Here is a 20,149-nt window from a genome sequence, read left to right on the forward strand (position 1 = left end):
AAAAAGACTTGTTGGGAAAAAATGTAAAATAATTAAGTATAAATGTTTAAGACACACAAATGCATGTACAAGTAAAAGGAAAAACAATTAATATATATTTAAAAAACAGTCAAATTAAAATTGTGTTCAAATGTATAGACTAATTTATTGGAACTAAGCTGGGAAAATAAATTTGGAAGTCAATTAAAATATAAAACAGGCAATAAAATTCTCCTTTTTTAATTTAATTGGTGCATTTTAAGTGTATTTATTTAGTGGTTCATGTAATTCTGCTTTTATTTCTAATTATGTCAGTTTTGGTCCTCCGTACTGCAGAAGACTGAAAATCACCTATCAGGTGTGTTGGAGCAGAGAAACAAGTAAAACATGCAGGGCTGCGGCCCTCCAGGACCAGGACTGTCCATGCCTGATCTAGGAGATGCTTCGAGTGTTTCTTCCTGAGCAATAAGAAAAAAAAAAGGGAGGTCATGCCTCCAGTTGCTTTATTTTACCCTTTCATTGCTGCCATAAATCAATCATGGCCAAAATTAAATGTCTTTTCTGATTAAAAAAATAATTTCTTCATTGGCAGGTAAAATTAAATCTCTTCAAAAATAATGCTAGTTAAAAAAAGAATTATAAATTAAAAATAAAGTTCATAAATATTCACCCTGTTTYGAGAGACTGTTTTAATTCAACTCAGAGAAAAGATTGTTGAAAAGTCAGGATGGATACAACTAAACATCCTCAGGTGTTCTGTTAAATCCAGTCTGGTTTGGATATGTTTTAATTATGTTAATTTAAATAATATACAGTGCATTGGGACCATGCTGTGCCATGACTCTGACTTATCTTGTTTTAGGTTTATTCACCCTGCAGGTTTCTCTCCGGACCACACCATCAGCATCTCCTTCCGGCTGCTGCAGGATACACCCAGGGAGCCCTTTGCTCTCTGGCAGCTCACCGACAGCGACTTCCAGCCAAAGATGGGGGTGGTTATCAACCGTGAGTAAAACCTCTGCAACCCTCTGTCTTCTAAAGGTGGAGCGGTTTGATGATTGTCTGAAAGTCGTCACACACACTCGTTAAAGTTATGCAAACTTTTCTGCAGCTTCTACCAAACATCTGATGTACTTCAGCCTGGACTACAGAGGAGAGGTTCAGGAGCTGACGTTCGATCAGCCGCAGGTTCACAAGCTGTTCTACGGAAGTTTTCACAAGGTGAGACGAAACACTCGGCTTGTTTGGTTCCATAAACTCTGTTTGCCTTGTTGGTTTCAGTCTGTTATCCACGCTGGTGGTCCCATCAGGAGGAGCGTCGCATTCAATCTGAAGCTTGTGTAAAAATTGTTTTCTGTGCCAAAGTCAAAAAGTGACGACAGTTTTGCTCATGTTTGTGCACATGTGCTTTTGTCTGTCTGTTAGCAAAATATCTCCTAAACCAGGGGGCTGATGTTAATAAACTCTCTGCAGCCCTGTTCAAGATGACTGCCACAGTTAAAGACACTGTCAAAGGGCTTTAATTCAGCCATTTTTATAGCTACTGAGCTAAAMTTTTGTGTGTTCGTAGCTAAAAGTMATTTTACAACACACTTTGAGCACAAACTGATTTCACATGATGTTTTTTTATAACTTATCTGTGTCTGTCTGTCTGTTAGTCAGTAACAGAGTGCTACCATCCAGTGGTTCATGACATATTTTAATAACTCAGATTGTCCAGCTGTGTGAATGCAGCATTTATACTTTTTCACACTTTGTTATCAGCTGTTTTGGTCTGTCGGGATAAAAAGTTAAGCTTATTTAAAACATAACAGCTATGATGTTTGGTATTTAAACTTTCATATTTTTGGAATTGCATTAAGATCTCCACATGTTGGAAAACTTTGTTCTCTTTTAATCTACTTTAACAAACTGTCTTCCACTTTAGTTTTTAGCTACTGTTTAGCTTTAGTATTGACTTTTAGCTACTGTTTAGCTTTAGCATTGACTTTTAGCTACTGTTAAGCTTTATTATTGACTTTTAGCTACTGTTAAGCTTTAGTATTGACTTTTAGCTACTGTTAAGCTTTACCTACGTGATTCTTCTGTTAACTTTTAGCTACTGTTTTGCTATTTTTTTAAGTTATGTGATTTTAATTTTTGCTACTATTCAATTGATTTTAGCTTTCAGCTACTGTTCTGCTTGGCTTAGCTTTTACTTACTGTTTTGTTAGTTTTAGCTACTGTTTTGCTCAGTTTAGAGTCTATCCACTGTTTTGCTAAATATAGCTTTGTGCTACTGTTCTGCTGATTTTAACTCTATTTTTAGATCTTAGTTTATTCTAATTTTAGTTTTATCTACTTCTTAGCTTTTGTTCTGATCGTTTTAACTTCAACATTTCTGTTTCATTTTAAGAAACTTCAGTAAAGTCGTTCAGCACTCAATGTATTTTTTTTCCAGAAAATGTATTTTATAAATTTAATCTAACATCCTGGTCTAATATAAATTTAAAAGGTAAAGTCCCTTGTTGTCCTTGTTCCCTGTTTGTTCTAATCATCTTTCTGTCTTGTTGGCAGGTTCACCTGTCTGTTAGCCAGGTGAGCATATCTTTGTCTGTGGACTGCCAGCATGTAGGTGAGAGACCGGCCCGTCCTCTTGGAAACCTGCCGACCGACGGCTTCGAGATGCTGGGGAAACTGGTGAAAACAAGAGGACCCAACAGTGGCTCCGCCCCGGTACTTTACAACCGTTTGAAATACTTTAAGCTAGCCTTTTGCTACATTTAGCTCTTAGCAGTGGTGGGCACAGCTAACCAAGAAGTTAGTTCACTAACCACTAATTCACTAAAAAAGAATCTTAGCTCCGCTAACACTTACCTGCTGAACGGAGAAAAAAAATTAGAGGAAGCTAATGCTAACCTTTTTGATGTTCTTAGTTTGAAGTTTAGCTGCTTAAGATGCTACATGCTAAACACACTGTTCCCGACACGTCCAGCTCTGCTTGTAAGAGGGGATAGTTTTTATTTATTTTGAGATAAAAGGCATAAAAATTATGTTTTACTCCTGTGATTTTTTTTGGACTTGAAATTAGCCGAAGCTAATCAGTCCACTAAGTGTTTTCAAAGCTAGCAAAAAAGCTACTGCGTTAAATGAGAAGCTAGTTYCGCTACTAGCGGATTAGCGAAACTGTGCCCACTACTGGCTCTTGTTTCCCTTTTGCTGCTTTAGTTAGTCTTTAGCTATTGTTCTCTTTTAGCTAACTGTTTGATGCTTTTTAGGTAGCCTTTTGCTACATTAAGCTGTTAACTAGCCTTTCGGTACGTTTAGCTGTTTTTTTTTTTACTGTATTTAGTTTTTTTGCTACATTCAGCTTTTAGCTATTTGCTACTTTAACTAAGCTTTTTTATGTTTAACTTTTTGCTGTTTTTACTTAGTTTTTTGCTTTTTGCTAGTTTTTGAATTGAGTTAGCGTTTTGCCATTTTTAGGTCGCCTTTTGCTATGTTTTGCTACTATTAACATTTAGCTAGCATTCTGATTCTTTTATCTTTAGCAAATGAGTTTCAAAGTAACTGAGAGCTCAGTGTTTTCACAGAAAACATTGTTTCTGTAGTTGAATCTAGATTCAGTTCAGTAAAATAAAACTGAGCACATCTTATATCTTATGGTTTAATGTTTGTACAATGTTTTTCTCGTTTCTAGTTTCAGCTGCAGTCCTTTGAGATCGTCTGTAACACCACGTGGGCTTCAGACGACACCTGCTGCGATCTGCCCGGAGTGGTCAGTGCTTTACGTCTTTAATCTGCTTTTATTTTGGTAGGGTACCGTTGGTGCACAGTAAGCTTGTTTACAAGATCTCCTTTTGATTATAATGTTTAAATACATAAAAAATGTTTATTCTTTCTGAAAAACTTGGATGTGATATTTATTCCAGTCCACTTCATCTTCTTGATATGAGTTCTTACATTTAACTAAATGTTTTTTTTTCTCTTAACATTCTTTGTTTCTGCCTCAGAGAGATGAAGAGAGCTGTCCTGCTCCTGCCTACAAGTGTACCTGTTCCTCTGATGCTCCAGGAGCTTCAGGTCTCCCCGGGTCAACTGTACGTCACAACAATCACTCATGAATGAACAATAACAGTTATTTTATTCAAGCGCTGAAAATAATTCAGGTGATTATAAAAATGTTACATTTTAACTTTTATCCTTTGCTCCTTCAGGGGAGGCCAGGATCTCGAGGAGAGAAAGGGGACAAAGGAGATCAGGGCCAAAAGGTTTGATGGAAATTGTTTTTCTTGAAGTTCAAAAGGGACAGCATCATTAGGATGTTGGGTAGTACCTGTATAATCTTTTCTTTTCTGTTGGTAATTTAGCAGATAATGAAAAGAAAGGCTGGGTTGAATAGGTAGGAGTGACAGCACAGGAGCTTTTCAGAAAGAGTTTTTAATGCAGCGTCTATTAGAAAATGTAACAAACAAGATTTTTAAGTCTTCTGTTTTTAGCTACCTGCCTCAGAGTGATGCTCTTCTTTAAATTATTCAAATTACTTAATTAGTCATGACTAAGTGCCAAATATTGATCAGTTTTTGGATGATTATTTAAACCCGATACATTTTTGCCCAACCTTAACCTTACCTGGAAATATGGAGTGTTCATGTTAGCTTAGCATTATCTTAGCATTAGCGTTAACTCAGTACCACAATGACTTATAAGTCACTAATTGCAGTCATCATCAACTGCCAAATATTAATCAGTGACAGTTTTACTGACAGTTAATTGCAAACGATACAATATTGCCCAACCCTAGCAGGTACCTGGAAATATGGAGCGTTAGTGTTAGCTTAGCATTAGCGTTAGCACTAACTCTGTGTTAGCTCTCTTCTGCAATGACTTATGTAACTTGACCAAGTGCCAAATATTAATCGGTTTTCAGATTTACATGCTACAGTTTTGCCCAACTCTAGCTGGTACCTGGAAATATTGAGAGTTGGTGTTAGCTTAGCGTTAGCACTGTGTTAGGTCTGCCTGAGCAGCAATGACTTATAAAAGTAAGTAATCTGAGTCACAACCATGTGCCAAATATTAATCGATTTTCAGATTTACATGCTACAGTTTTGCTCAACCCTAACTAGTACTCGGAAATATGGAGTGTTTGTGTTAGCTTAGCATTAGCATTAGTGTATATGCTCAATATTGTGTGTGTGAAATAAAATGCAGTATAATTCACAAGTTGTGTTTATTTCCAGTTAAAAAAACATTTTAGATTTTAGTTTAATTTGATCCAACATGACAGTATTGTATTTGGGATTTAAAAAAATAATAGTAATTTAAATGTTTTCGTGTGGACTCTCTCAGGGGGAGGTGGGCCCCCCAGGAAAGGCTGGACTTGAGGGAAGCCTTGGACCTGTGGGCAGCGTAGGACCACGAGGCATTACGATGCAGGGAAAAATGGTAACACTCTTAGTAATTAGTTTTATTTAATATATAATCCTGGGTAGTTTCAGTTTTTAATCAAATAAATGAACTTGTTTCTGTTCTGTTGTCCCACTCAGGGTCCTCCAGGAGCACGGGGAGAAAAAGGAGATCCAGGGCAACCAGGAGTACAGGTGAGTTCAACTTCACCTTTAATTCTGCTGCTAGTTCTTCTCTCTACAACCTTTATTCTTTGTTCTTCTCCAGGGTTCACCAGGACCTCCAGGTCCAAAGGGGGAGGTGGGGGTCCCAGGCCCCCAGGTGAGCAGTTTGACCCCTGAGAACAAGAAGAGTTTTTCATCCAGCTGAGCTCAGCGTCTTCATCTCTTATCGYGTTGTGTTTTTCAGGGTATCAGGGGTGTGGAGGGAAACATCGGCCCCCCCGGCAGCACTGGAGCCAGGGTGGGTCTGATCATGTCCAGTTTTTTTATTACTTGTTTTTATTTTGGGACCACCTTCAGGTCACATTAAAAAGACAAATTCATCCTTTAAGTTCATCATTTTCTGTTCATGCAGGGTTTCCAGGGAGTTCCAGGACACCCAGGACCTGTTGGGGACAGGGGACCCCCGGGGTCTGTTGGACCAACGGTAAAACCTGAGGGACAATTAAAAGATTTAAAAAGTTCACACTGCAGTTCTGTGTTTGTTAAATAAACTACCTGATCCTCAGGGTTTCTTTAGATCAGTTTTTATTAAACTGACACAACAGAAAATTACTAAAATACTCTTATCAGTGTGCATTGCCAATGCAATGCACACTATTGTGATTCGTTTCCCATCCAAGTCATCTCCACTTTGCCATGCTTCTCCTCCTGCATACTTTATCCTAGAGCTGCCATTGTAATTTATATCTGTAAAGCTCCTGTTCCAAATGATGGCTATGCCTTTTGGTGCCTGTAAAACTTATAGTTTATGAAATATTAATGTTTAAAAAATTATAATGGCAGTCAATTGAGCCTTGTATTGGTCCAATACTGCCCCATGCTGTACTCAACTTGGTACCGCACGATAGTTTAATAATACTGTATTTCAACTCAATAGTTCAGTGTTTACAATAATAATATGATTATTATTTTGATGTTTTACTATAATATTGTCCTAATATTGCTTTATTGTTGTAATATATTTCAAATTAGTGACAACTATTACATTGGCAATGTGGCCTCTTTCTGCACACATACAAACCAACCCCTGGCAGGGTTCTCTGCCACAGCACCAATGGTCTCATGGTTAATGCCATGGGCTTTCATGTGGGAGATCAAGGTTCAAAACCCAGCAACAGCAACTTCAGCAGAAAATCTCTACAAACTTCATATTGTCACACAATTACCCTCATTACAAACACCTGCTGACTTGACAAGCACAAGCTGTTATAGAAAACACATTTGAACTTGGTCACACTTCATTCTGCAAGTCCATTGCTGCAGGCAAAGCCATGCTACAWGGCAATGCACACTTGTTTTTACATCGTAAAAACCCATGTCAAGTTTATTCTGTATTTTTCCATCTTAATGACAGAATTAGACAATCTAGTTTTAGGGATTATACATTATCTTTACCTAAAACTAATACATTAAAACTTTCTGTATTATTTAAAGCTGTTTCCTTATGAAATAAACTGTCTTCATATATCACACAGATTCATTCTTTTAAATGACAGCTGAAAGTGACGATTCTTCAGAGGAAAATCTTAAAATAATATTCGGTGTATATTAAATATTTGCTTAGCTTGCATTTGATATTTTTATGTACTAATATTTGTATAATTGATTTAAAAATTTTATTGTTTTTTGTTTGATTTTTGTTTTGGTTTTTTTGTCTTATGTACCAATGATTGTATAATTGATTGTATTAACAATTTGATTATGTCATTGTGATGTTATTGTTAATATGATGTTTTTACGTGGACCCCAGGAAGAATAATTATTGCTGAGATAATAACTAATTAGGATCCTTAATAAACTAAATAAATAATTAATCACAAACACTAACTGTGTGTGGTTAGGATGGGATTTATAGATGATATTTGTAGTCTTAATGTTGACTTTAATCAAGTTTTAATAATACTTTGAGCTGAAACTTGATGTTTTTATTTATTTTTTTATTGTCTCATTAATGAGCGTCTCACAAAGTTTTTCACATGCTGCACTTTTCTGCTCCAATAAGTCCTTAATCTGTTTTATTTGACAGGGTCTGTCAGGAAATAAAGGGGAACAAGGTGAAAAGGTGGGCTTCAAATTCTTAATTTATTTGTCAAAATCAGTTTATTTACTGTTTTCATGCATCAAAACACAGTTAAAATACATCTTTGTTACATTCACTGTTATTTAATTCCAGTTGAATGTAGAAATAATAGGTTTTGAGTCGTTAATKGGTTTGTTGTTGGTGAATCTGCACACAGGGGGAGCCTCAGTCTATGGCCATGATCTACCAGCTGGTCACACAGGCCTGTGAGCAGCTCATACACAGTAAGTGTTTACTGAATGAGGACGGAGGAAAATAACATTTTTTACAGATTTGATTGTTTTATTTTAGTTCCTGCTSATTAAAACTAAACATGCATCTGTTTTTGTCCAGAGGAAGTGTTGAAACTCGACATGTACATCGATAAGATCAGTCGTAAGCCAGCTCCTATAGAGGAGCCTCTGGGGGCCCCGGGAGAACCAGGTATACCGGGGCCCAGGGGTCCACCGGGTGCCAGGGGCCACCAGGGGAGCGTGGGCTCACGAGGCAGAACCGGCAGGGCGGGGTATCCAGGAGAACAAGGTGAGAGTGGATCTGAGGCATCCCGTCAGAGCTGCAGGTCACAAGGCAGCCATCTTTTGTTTCCTGCTGCTCTGCAGGGAGGAGGGGGCTTCCAGGGGAGAAGGGGGACGCTGGCAGCAGAGTCCAGGGACCCCCAGGGATCAAAGGATTTGCAGGTGCCTCTATATGAGTCAGTCATTGTGTGAATGTTTCACACTAGTCTGGTTTAACAGCTTCATTTCAAATGTTTCCAAATCTTTACAGCACCTTTTGTTCTGGATCTGTTTTTTTTTTCTTTCTTTTGCTAATTTTAGCTTCTTTTTGATAATTTCAGCTAAAAGTTTGCTTCTTTCTGTATTCTTTGGCTTTTTTATTTATTTTTTTATACTTTTTTTTTCTATTTTTACTATATTTAGCCATTTGCTGCAATTTAAGCTAAAGTTTAACTGGTATTAGCTAAAGTTAGTTGTGTTGAATAAAGTACCACAAGTGATACAAAAAGTAAAAGTATCTTACCAAAATATTACTTTGGTAAAAGTTAAATTCTCCTTTAGGAATATTACTTGAGTAAAAGTCTTAAAGTATGTGATATTTTTTTGTAGTAAAGTATTAAAAGTCACAGTACTGATTTAAAATGAGCAGTTAGATTTTCTGTAAGGACATTTATTAGGAGGTGACCTCCCCAAAAACTGCAGAAATGACTGTTGTATTAAAAGAATGAATGGATGTTAAATTTAGGATGCACTAGTCCAGCTGTTTCAGTTTATATACATATATCAAGGCTGCACAAAATACAAATACTTCTTAAGTACAGTCCTTTTATTTGAATGRTTCTGTCCTGCTGGAGTGTGACATGATTTGTTTGTGTACAAACTAATACACTATCAGAGTTTTATATATTTATACTTCTCATTCAACCACAGTTAAATTCACTCTATCTAGGAGGCTCAGTTTATATGGATAATTTTTATTTTTACAATAACAAACTGGAATGAAAACAAGCAGAAATGAAATAAAAGTAACAACTTTCTACTTCTTGTGTTTATTAAAAATGTAAGAAGTAAAAAGTACGCTGAAAAATAATTACTCAAATAAAGTACAGATACCCAAAAATTCTACTTTAAGAACAGTAACAAAGTATTTGCACTTAGTTACTTTACAACTGTGGCTGTTTTAATCTAAATACACATTTTTTGTACATATTACAACTTATTTCTGCTAAGTTCAGCAAACTTGTGCTCCTTAAGCTTCTTGATGCTAACTAAAATATTCCAGCTACGTTTTAGCTATTTTACTGAAAATTTTGGCTGTTTTAGCTATTTACTAAAAATTGTCCCTTTTTAGTACTTTCATGCTTTTTTTCCAGCAATGTTTAAATTTTTTCTAGCACTTTCACCATCTGGGTGCTAATTACAACTTGTGTCTGTTACCTTTAGCATAATTATGCTAATTGTAGCTTTTTTCTTCTATTGTAGCTATAGTTCTGCTGTTTCAACTATATTTTTGCTCCTTTTTATTGTTTTTCTGCAAAAGTCAGGCTTTTTTTCAGCTTTGCAAATTGAACTCGCTTTAACACTTTAGCTATTAAATATTTTCAGCTCAGTTTCAGCAGCTTTCAGCTTAAATTTTCAGCAAGAAGCGTTCACACGAACAGTTTTGCAGGAAATACAATTTCTCTAGTTATGATGTTTCTGCAGGCCCTGCTGGAGAGACTAAGACAGGAGACCCAGGTCCAAAAGGAGATGATGGCAACTCAGGACCACTAGGGATTCCAGGACCCCCAGGTCAGCCAGGCGAGGTTGGACCACCGGGTGCGTGTGACAGCAGTGGAGGCTGCCAAACAGTTCCTGAACAAACAGGTTAGTTTTTGAAGAAAACTAAATCCTTATTTACTGTAGTTTATTTTAACAAAAGTTCTGTTGAAGCAATAAAATACCAACATTGTTGCTCCACTCAAAACCTCCGTTAGACCTCTTTTAAAGTTGTCTCATCAGTAAAGCATCAACATTTTTTACATTTTTCCTYGTAAAGTCGAAGATTATTAATTCCAGCAGGCAAAGAAAAAATTCTGCTTTTATTAGTTTTTTATATTCTAATAAATGCCCTTGACTAAAATAAATCTCTGTATTTCAACAGACGTTTTATCACAGACAAATACAGTGTTTAAATTTGTTAACTCTTGTTTGTGTTTTCATACAGAAGACCCGTATTATGGCTACGAGCCCTGAGAGGAGGAAACCATGACCGATGTACTACTGTTCTTACATCAGAACTAAATAACAGACTCAGAAAGGAGCTAGAAAAGGACACAGACCAAATTCAGATTCTTGAACGATGTGGTAGTTTCACATAAAAAATAAAAATTGGCAATGATCAAGCCAAAAATAAACATTCTCTGAGGGATCAGTTAATCTCATACAAGAAATTAGCACTGAAACTTTTTGTTTCAAATGTTTTATGTATTCATGCACTGTTAAAAATGTCTATAAAATTTGTATTTTATTTGCATTTTAACCTTAACTGCCTCAAAATACAGAGAAAGCATATTCCATGGTGGAAAAGCTCTTTGTTTTTTTCTCCCATGGCATAAACGAAACTGTGAGAAAAATGTCATATGGATGATAATTTGTATATTTTTATGACATTTATTGTATCTTTCTATTCATGTATATTTTATTCTGTATAAATTCTAACTGATGATTTTTTTTCTAAATATTTGTAATAATTATTTGTGTGGAAAAATTAAAATGTCATGTCTTTTTCTTTTGGCGTATTCTGTCTTTTTAATTGAAATATATTAAAGGCTGAATCAAAAGGGTTTTATTTTTAAAAAGTTCTACTTTTCTTACTGTCTTATAGTTGTGATTTATTTTATGTTATTTTAAAAGAAAAGTGACATAGGAACCGCATTAGATTGGGTTTTGTTTCCGGTGGGGTTTATTTTGGAAGGTGCAAAAGGAAGCTCCAATAAGCGATTCCTTCACTTCCGGTATTGTATAGTTTTTCACAATAGTTGAATGTTTGGGAACAAGATTTCAAAGTTGTTGTTTTTTTTTTTTAATCATACTGGTACTGAATCAACACAAGCACGTGTTAACACTCATCCATTCCCTCCTGAGGTTATTTCTTTGTAACAATAAAAAACCACAGCGGAAATAAAGTCCAGTTGTCTTGCTTTAGAAATTCTTGAGCTTTGTCAAGTCCTGGCTTACACGCAGCTTCTAAGATTAGCCTTTTTATATGGCGATATATCGTTGTTCTTCAGATATTTTAGAATTGCAGAGCAACAATGAACATGTTTTATATGGGTACATATATATATWTTTTTTCTTTAATAGGCTTTTCTAAACAATTAAATGCCATACATTTATAACAAACACTAACTTTTGCCTGCAGAATAAAAAATTTTGAAACTGATTATACTTAGAAAGTTTTAAGCAAACAGATTTGAGTCCTTTAGCACAAAAAAAAAAAAAAAAAAACACAGAGTGAAATTTATTTTGAAAACTCCAAACCGGAAGTTGTGTTGCTGTTTTGAACTTTGCGTGGTCCTGCTTCCTACTATCTTGTAGCTATGGCAAGTCGGAAAAAAACGCAATTAAACCAAGACAGCGGGGACAAATACTCAGTATTACTGCCTACGTACAACGAAAGAGAAAACCTGCCTCTGATAGTTTGGCTTTTGGTAAAATATTTCGGAGAAAGGTGAGTTTATGTGAAGCTGCTCGCCTAATGCTAGCTCCCGTTAGCGTTAGCATTAGCATCGCTAGCGATGAGCTGTCACTTAAACAGCTGCAACCGATTCATCAGACCTGAAACATGTTCTTTAGATAGTTTACGACACAGCTGTTGTTTTTTAAACATTTTTTTTTCTTATTGAAAAGGAAAAGGCAGAAAAACTTACAATACCACAGTTCAGTGATTTATCCTTAATATTTTCCCCAAACTGTATTTTGAACTTTGCACATCTTACTAACATTTATAGAAAAGAACAATGAAGAAAAGAGAAAAAGAGACAACACAGTTCAAACTAAAATAAAGAAAATAAATGTGAGTTACAGTTGTATTGTACATATTACAAATACTTTCGGTTTTTATAGCCTTGTTGTTGTTTGTAATGGATGTAAAATAGGTGCATTTTCTGTGCATTGTTGTACTTATGAATGTGAAACTTTGCAATAAACAAAATCAGATGTATAAGAAATATAGCAGAGGAGTATTTCCATCTTAGAATCTGTGATACCAAATAAAACAYGTTCAAAATACAACAATGTCTTCCCAAACCTGTGAGCAAATACATTTAAAAAAAAAGATGACCAGATGTCTCTGGATAAAGTTTACAGAAAGAACATGAAAGATCAACTTTGTATTTCTGAAGAAAGTATTTAGTTGGATAAAATTTGTGAATTGATTTAAAAGAAACTTTAATCTTTAATCTGTTGCTCTCTCAGTGGATATGATTATGAGATTATCGTCATTGATGACGGAAGTCCAGATGGGACACTGGAGGTGGCGGAGCAGCTGCAGAAAATTTACGGCAAAGATAAAATAGTAAGTTAAGATGTGTTACTTTAACGAGCACCAAGTTCTCTAAAACAAAATGCTTCATATTTTCCTGCAGAAAGTTGTGTCAAAGTCTTTATGAAGGTGTTGATTGTTGAGTAAAATCAAATAATACCCTAAAAAATTTCTTTTTTTTCTCCCTTTTTTCAGATTCTAAGGCCGAGGGCAAAGAAACTAGGCCTTGGTAAGTTGTGTAACAATCTGTTTTCTCTTTATAACCTTCACCGGTCGCTGACCATGTTCTGTTGTTTTAAAGGCACGGCCTACATCCACGGCATGAAGCACGCTACCGGCAACTTCATCATCATCATGGATGCAGATCTTTCCCATCATGTGAGAACGTTATTCATATTTTTGGTGTTTTATTAGGAAAATATGAGACCCGTCGCATCGAAACGAGGATTAAATCTAAAAGTTTTCTGTGGAGAAATAGGCAGATAGTGTTTTGATTAAAACGCTTGCAAAAATTACATTTTGTCAAAATGTAACAAATAAATGTGTTATCAATAAATCATTTCAATGAACTGTCTGAAATATTATGCTACCAAAATTATTCTGAAGCACTTTTTTGAGCAATAGCAACCAAAAACCAGATTTTGATGAAAAACGCCTTAAAATGTTGAGATTTTCACTGTGGACTATCAAAGGTTTTGTTTCTTTCCAGCTGGGAAATCTCAATATTCAAATAATATTTGAGATTTCTTTTTTCAAATGACAAAAAATCCTCATTAAAATTACATAAAATTAGGATTCAGACCAAGTATTTATATATTATCGTAACCAACAAGACAAATTAAATAATATCTCTGGATCTATTTATGATATCAGGACGATTTAAGTATCAAAATGTAGTTTTTAAAGTCAGGAATCAGAAAATATGATGAGGTCATTTTGAACAAATTTGACTTAATCCTCATTTTGATGTGATGGGTCACATATGTCTTTACTGATCCAACAAGTAGAATATAAGAAATGTGACATAATCTTTTTGTTTAATCTGGAAAACCACCTTAAACCAAATATTTTACTTATTTCTGATCTTTAACTTTATTTTTCCTCTAAGTTCAGTGACTGATGCTTGGTATTTTCTTACTCTTTTTTTGTTTTCAGCCCAAATTTATCCCTCAGTTTATTGAGTAAGTATTTTTATTTTTTAATCATCTAAAAAAATCATATATATTTCTTTATCAATATGCTTTCGTGTATCATGTGTTCATCAGGAAGCAGAAGGAGGGGGATTATGATCTCGTGTCTGGTACTCGTTACAAAGGAGACGGAGGAGTTTACGGTTGGGATCTGCGCAGAAAACTCATCAGGTAACGGCTAACTTTACCAGCTTATGCTTTTTAACTGTCGTGAAGCTGATCTCATTTCTTTTGTTCTTAGTCGAGGAGCAAACTTTTTGTCTCAGGTGTTGTTGAGGCCCGGTGCTTCGGACCTCACAGGCAGCTTCAGGTAAGAGACGTGAGTCTCAAAGTGTTGGTGAACAAGGCTGGGCTTGCTCAACATTAATCAGTTTTTGTTTTCCTCACTTTCCTCAGGTTGTACAAGAAGAAAGTGTTGGAGAGTCTGGTGGAGCGGTGCGTCTCCAAAGGCTACGTTTTTCAGATGGAGATGATCGTTCGAGCCAGGCAGCTCAGCTACACCGTCGGAGAGGTGAACTCTTAAACACTTTTTTCTCCTCAGGTCTTTAAAATGTGGAATTAGATTTGTAGTCTTGAATAAGTATAGAAATATGGAAGACCGACACTGCCATAATTAGAAATAAAAGCAGAAATATATAAATTGACCAATAAATCAATAAATACACTTAAAAATGCACCAATTAAATTAAGCAAAACTTCATGTTCTATAACTTAATTGACCTTCATATTTATTTTTCCAGCTTAGTTCCAATAAATTATATATTTTAGGACATAACTTATTTTTAAAAATATAATTTTTGTGTTTTTCCTTTTACTTGTACATGCATTTGTGTCTCTTAAATGATTATATTTACAAGTCCTTATTTTCATGTGCCTCATTATGCAAAAAAAGTGGGTGGATCTTCATGGGTCAGCTCCTCTCCTATTGGTCAACAGACAGGAAGTAGCAGGATCCATGTGCAGATCTACTGTGCATGCTTGTGATGCCTCGTTTTAACTTAGAATTTAAAGTTTAGTTTAAAACAAAGTCAAGGAGGAAAACGTGTCTTTTAATTTAAACTTTAAGCTTTGGATCTTGCTCCTTCCTGTCTGTTGACCAATCGGAGAAGAGCTGACCCAAGAAGCCACACCCACCTTATTTACATAACGAGGCAGAAATGCATAAGGTAAAGTAAAAACAGGAGACAGAGAAATGTAAAAACGGACGCAAATATATGCACAAGTAAAAGGAAAAACAAAATTTAAATTATGTGGTAAAATATATAATTTATTGGAACTAAGCTGGAAAAATAAACAAGGTCAATTAAATTATAAAACATGAGGTAAAATTCTTTTTTAATTTAATTGGTGCATTTTAGGTGTATTTATTGTTCTATTTATATATCTCTGCTTTTATTTCTAATTATTACAGTTTTGGTCCTCCATATAGAAAAGCATGAATGTTTCCAGACTCAATTACAAATTGTATTTTCTAGATTAAAAAAAATTAGAATTTCTAAAAGTTACTTGAAGATGCAGATGATTTTTCTCAAAACTGGSCACTGGGAAAAGAGATTATCTTTTGTCTATGAGACACCTCGTGTTTACTTTTTGTCATCATTTAGAAAAATGTGATTTTAACTATTAAGTTTCAAGTTTAGTTAAAGTTCTCCACTGCCATGAGGCATTTCCATCTCTTTAAACATGGCCAGGATGGATTTCTGTCATCTGTAAAAATGAGAAATGGAAAAAAAAAGTAGTGTTATTTTTTGTTGTCTCTCTGAAGCAGTCTAATCTAATGAAACAGGATTAAACTGGCGCTGCTCTCAACAAATCAAAAAAACCAGAGGTGTAGTTTCCTCCAATCAGAGCGAAGCAGGACGGGTCTTTGTGTGTACGCTGAGGCCAGGTGTCTGCAGGTGAAAGCACCGATCAGTCTGTCGAACAGACACATCCAGCTCTGCGTGATATTATAGAAAAACAAAGTTTGAATGTTTAAGCTTGTTTATATTTAGAACCACACTGTGACAGACCTGCACTGGGATCAGTATAATTCAATACATGATCAAATATGCACAATAAATGTAAGTAAATGAGCTGAAACCTTCTAAATAATGTCTTGTTTAATGAAATAATAATTTTAAGGTAGAAATTAACAAAGAAAATAATGTAGTTTTGAGTTATTTTGTGTTTTGCAAAAGACAGATAATTGCTATAGTTTTATATGAAGTTGTAGCACAAACAGCAATTCATTTATTTAATGTGTTTGCACTAAAAGGTTACGCAGATGCTAAATTTAGGTACGACCAAATCCGACTCAAACTTTGCCAAAAGTGAAAAAAATTTAAATTAATTTAATTAATTTAAAATTTAATAAATTGAAAACACTGAAAAACATAAATGTAAACTACATAAAAACTGTTTAAAAATCCCCCTTTTTTATAAATCCTTTTAGTCCTGAGGATATAATTAGTTCAGGTTAAAATCTTTATTAGGGAACACTGTATTGTTCATTTTTAGTCAAATTATTATTTCTTTATTTTTGCTTTAACCCGTGTTTGCAGTAAGTTCTACAAACTAACCAAATAAAAATGAACAAAAACTATAAACAAAATTCAAACAAGGGTAACATTAAAAAATATATTTCCCAAAGAAAATATTCAATGATTTGAAGTCTTCATGAATCAGACAGCTGTGGTTAGTGATGAGGTTTAATGGAGCGTGAGCGCCTCCCTGTGGAGAGATGAGAGAACTGATTCTCAGATCCACAGAAGATAACCGGTTGGAATTAGAGATTTTTATGGTTAGGGTTAAAAATAAAACAAAACTTAGGTCCAATTTGTGCAGAAAATCGCCTCAAATACGTAACAGAAATACATTTTTACTTTCCCAGTAATTCGACTCAAATGAAAAGCTGATTGTGTTTTCCTCTGAACCACAGGTTCCCATCTCCTTTGTGGACAGAGTTTATGGAGAGTCGAAGCTGGGAGGGAATGAGATCGTGTCGTTTGTGAAAGGACTGCTCACGCTGTTCGCCACGACGTGACCAACGCTGAGAGAGCGTGTCTGCCACGCTTCAAGCTTGGCTTTCACTCAGAGCTTTTACCAGAACGACCACAAAGAGAAAAGGTTTCATCGTTTTTTTCACTTCATGTGTAAAATACTGTTTGTGTTAGCAGCTAAATAACGAGTAGTCTTCAGAAAACCAAAGAGAAACAGTGCTTTGTGTAGAAACCTCTTCATTCCCAGGATGCTTAGTAACATTTCCACAAGTAATTGTTTGTAAAAATTAAAACGTTTGCATTACCTGCTCTCTCTTTTTGTTGTTATTTTTGCCATAAACCAATTAGTCAATCTGAAACTAGATGCAAGAGCAGAAATGTTTGCTCTATTATTTAATGGTTAAGATGAACAGCAAAGCTATACTATAAAATACCTTTTATTTATTTACTTGAAAACTTTAATTCAATAGACTGGGATTAATAGAATTAATACTTGAATTACCTTGACAGTAAACCCAGAGTACCCAAATAAAAAACTCTAAAGACAGAAATTCACTCTTTAATGGCAATTTCAATAAAGGCAGAGGGTCTGCAACTAAAAATAACCTTCAAATTAATATTTATATTCTGTACTACTATTAAAAAAAGCTAATTGTAGCACTTCTGTTCAGGTTTCTGCTACATCTGGATAACATTTCTATAAGAACATGACATCAAAAAAGTGCTTCCACTAAACTGGGTTGAGCAAATTGAGTAATTTACATATTTTCTTTAAAAAAAGTGTAAATTTCTTWACATTTATTTGCTTACAGAGTATAGAAACAACTCCTTTCATTATGAGTTGTGGTCATTTAAACTTGTAGCTTGTAATGAGGTGTTAAATTTTAATGTAAAGAAGGAAAAGTATAATTTTACATTTGAAATATAATGAAAGTAAACGTTACGATTTTTAAAAATGCTTGGTAAAATTACAGATCCTCAAAAAATTACTTTAAGAAAGTAAAGGTATTTTGTTACAAACCTTACAAACACCTCTGTCCACAACACATCTCAACCTAAACATACTATAATGAGAGGAATGCAGTATTTGTTTTTCAAAAGGTGCTTCAAATTTACAWTTAAAATTTGGTTTTTAACTGTTTTTTTGTGATATGTTGTAAAACATAGAAATTTCATCTCATCTACATAATTTTCTTTCACGTGTACTTCAGTATTTATCATGTATTTAGTGGTAAAAGTGGTTAAGTGTAATGATTCAGGGCCCTGTTCCACTAACAGGAAAGTAGTCCCGGCTGCCGGTTTAACAGCACCGCAGATTACAGCGCCACCTAGCGTTAGCTTAGCTTCCAGCTGCGTGCTGAGGCACTGTGCACATCCGACTCTCCGCAGGGGAGGAGTATCCAGAAGGACGCCCGCTGTCGGCCTCTTCACGTAACTACTGCGCGGGCTTGTTTACCCCACAGCCGGGGGACTCTCAAACTAAAACCTTCTGCGGACTCTTTGGGACAGAAAAGGTGTGGGTTTTTTTTATTTTTAATAGAAGCATTTTAATTGGCCAAATTGACGGAACCAATTAGGAGTTAACGCGGCCATGGGAGGATCTCGATGAGATAATTTATGCTAATCGACTGGACGTCACTTCCTTTTCTTTGATTTGCGCCATTTTGGATAGGGCAGCCTGCGGGCTGGATGTGTATTGTCTGTCAGGAGAGAATGAGGAAAGAGAAAAACGCTGCCAGAGAATCACACAGAGTTTAGTTAATTTATTTAAGACCGTAAAGAAAGCCGGTTGATGCCGTGAGACCACCTTCACCGGTCCAGGAAGTGGAGGTGTTTTTTCACTCGCCCGCCGGAGCTCTGTTTCCGCCTGCCGACTGTAAGGAGAGAGGATAGCCCGTGTCACCGAGGAGCTGTCGGGATTGGAAGGTACACCGACGGCCGGGGTGACTTGTTCTTCCCCGCAGCCACCTGTGAGCACGTCACCGTGCAGGTGAAAGTGTCAACACGACGGCCTCGGACATCTTGAGGTGGCACCCTTCACTCAGGCGGGAGCTCTGGATGTAAAAATCAGGTAAACCCGGGTGAACGCCGGGGGGGGAGAACCCACTAATCGTGCCTGCCTACCTGCGTGATGTGATGGGTGGTGGTGGGTGATGGGGTGGGGGTATAAACACCTCGTTTGTCGTCCTGTTTGTTCAATCAAACATTTATTTATTATAAGTACAAATAAAGATGGGAGCATTTTAAACAGCCAGTGATGTTGTTAGTTAGCTTAGCATGTTAGCTCAGCACGGGGTGCCCCCCCCCCCTCATTCTTTGTCAGCTGCAGCAGCATTTTTTGACAAAACGTGTTTATTTTTTAATTGTACCCAGTAACAGATATTTTTGACTCATTTTAAAAGTGTTTCTATGTTAAAGGCTAAGAGTGAAAGGCACATCACAGTGTAAACAAAGTTTTATATTAAACATCTGTGATTGTGGTGAAGGATTGTTTGTGTTTTAGTGATTATCCAGGTGAGTTCTGTAGAGGGAGGAGTGACGTCATAATCACTGACATCCTTTCACCTGTTTTCTCACTATAAGCAGGTGTTGAGCCACGGGGTGAAACCTTATTGCTTTAAAGCATCTGAGAGTTTTCTTCCATCACAGTGGATGTGAGGAGACGTGCCTGTCTTTATTGAGGGGGATATAAACACGACGTCAGGATGTTGGTTATTGTTGTGGTTGAAGATTGAGCAAACATTTAAAAGGTTTCCAGGCCTGTCTCTTTTCTGTTTAGCACCACTTCAGAACAGGGAAGCTGTTTTCTGCCAGCAGCCCTCAGAGCAGCCTCCTCCTGCATTTCCTCCTTGTCCTCTTCCCTCTCTCCCTCCCTCCCCTCCTAAACGTCGCCCCCTCTCTCTCACCCTCTTCCATTTTCTCCCTTTCCTCCTCTCCTCTGACCTCCCTGCCTCACTCCCTCCCCCTCCACTTCCCGTGCCTCACTCCCCTTTCCTCTCATCTCTCCCCCTTGCACTCCTTCCACACTCGCCTGCTCACTCCCATCCACCCTTCCTCCAAGCTCCCTCATCCTCTCTCACACTCCCCCTCCCCCCCATCCCAATCTCCCCTCTCACTCCTTCTGTCCCTCCTCTCCTCCCTCCTCCTCCCTCCCTCTGCTGCAGACATATTGTAGGGGCTGCTGCTTACTCAATAGGAGGCGCCATTCTGTGATGGCAGAGAGAAAAGGGGCCAGGCAGAATATAGCAAGGCTTACATAATGGGAGTCCTCTGCAGCGCCATCTACAG

General features: G+C 36.4%; 3 protein-coding genes across 3 annotated transcripts in view; all 3 read left to right on the forward strand.

The window, feature by feature from the left end:
* The window catches only part of col20a1 (collagen type XX alpha 1 chain), a gene marked incomplete in the record, with an annotated part of 43,425 nt that extends 32,490 nt beyond the window's left edge, over positions 1-10,935 (forward strand). The window contains 17 exon segments of the mRNA XM_014028200.1: positions 842-984; positions 1,091-1,200; positions 2,536-2,694; positions 3,659-3,736; positions 3,972-4,058; positions 4,176-4,229; positions 5,311-5,406; positions 5,508-5,561; positions 5,635-5,688; positions 5,776-5,829; positions 5,944-6,015; positions 7,618-7,653; positions 7,829-7,895; positions 8,005-8,193; positions 8,271-8,348; positions 9,870-10,031; positions 10,372-10,935. Coding sequence (XP_013883654.1) covers positions 842-984; positions 1,091-1,200; positions 2,536-2,694; positions 3,659-3,736; positions 3,972-4,058; positions 4,176-4,229; positions 5,311-5,406; positions 5,508-5,561; positions 5,635-5,688; positions 5,776-5,829; positions 5,944-6,015; positions 7,618-7,653; positions 7,829-7,895; positions 8,005-8,193; positions 8,271-8,348; positions 9,870-10,031; positions 10,372-10,400 — 1,522 coding nt within the window.
* Positions 10,936-11,702: 767 nt separating this feature from the next.
* Positions 11,703-17,165, forward strand: dpm1 (dolichyl-phosphate mannosyltransferase subunit 1, catalytic). Its single transcript, XM_014028204.1, has 9 exons — positions 11,703-11,877; positions 12,624-12,723; positions 12,886-12,919; positions 12,992-13,068; positions 13,846-13,871; positions 13,956-14,051; positions 14,122-14,190; positions 14,277-14,391; positions 16,801-17,165. The coding sequence occupies exons 1-9, from the start codon at positions 11,747-11,749 to the stop codon at positions 16,903-16,905; spliced, it is 753 nt and encodes a 250-aa protein (XP_013883658.1). The 5' UTR covers positions 11,703-11,746; the 3' UTR covers positions 16,906-17,165.
* Positions 17,166-18,278: 1,113 nt separating this feature from the next.
* Positions 18,279-20,149, forward strand: part of adnpb (activity-dependent neuroprotector homeobox b) — a 12,318-nt gene continuing 10,447 nt past the window's right edge. Inside the window, exon 1 of the mRNA XM_014028205.1 lies at positions 18,279-18,932. The gene's annotated coding sequence lies outside the window, so the exon portion shown is untranslated. The remainder of the gene's footprint in view (positions 18,933-20,149) is intronic.

Source organism: Austrofundulus limnaeus, unplaced genomic scaffold (genome assembly GCF_001266775.1).
Source record: "Austrofundulus limnaeus strain Quisiro unplaced genomic scaffold, Austrofundulus_limnaeus-1.0 Scaffold726, whole genome shotgun sequence".
Classification (NCBI taxonomy): domain Eukaryota; kingdom Metazoa; phylum Chordata; class Actinopteri; order Cyprinodontiformes; family Rivulidae; genus Austrofundulus; species Austrofundulus limnaeus.

Coding starts and splice junctions, on each gene's coding strand:
- dpm1 (XM_014028204.1), top strand. CDS start 11,747: ATGGCAAGTCGGAAAAAAACGCAATTAAACCAAGACAGCGGGGACAAA. Junction 14,191..14,276: donor GACCTCACAGGCAGCTTCAG/GTAAGAGACGTG, acceptor CACTTTCCTCAG/GTTGTACAAGAAGAAAGTGT. Junction 14,392..16,800: donor TCAGCTACACCGTCGGAGAG/GTGAACTCTTAA, acceptor TCTGAACCACAG/GTTCCCATCTCCTTTGTGGA.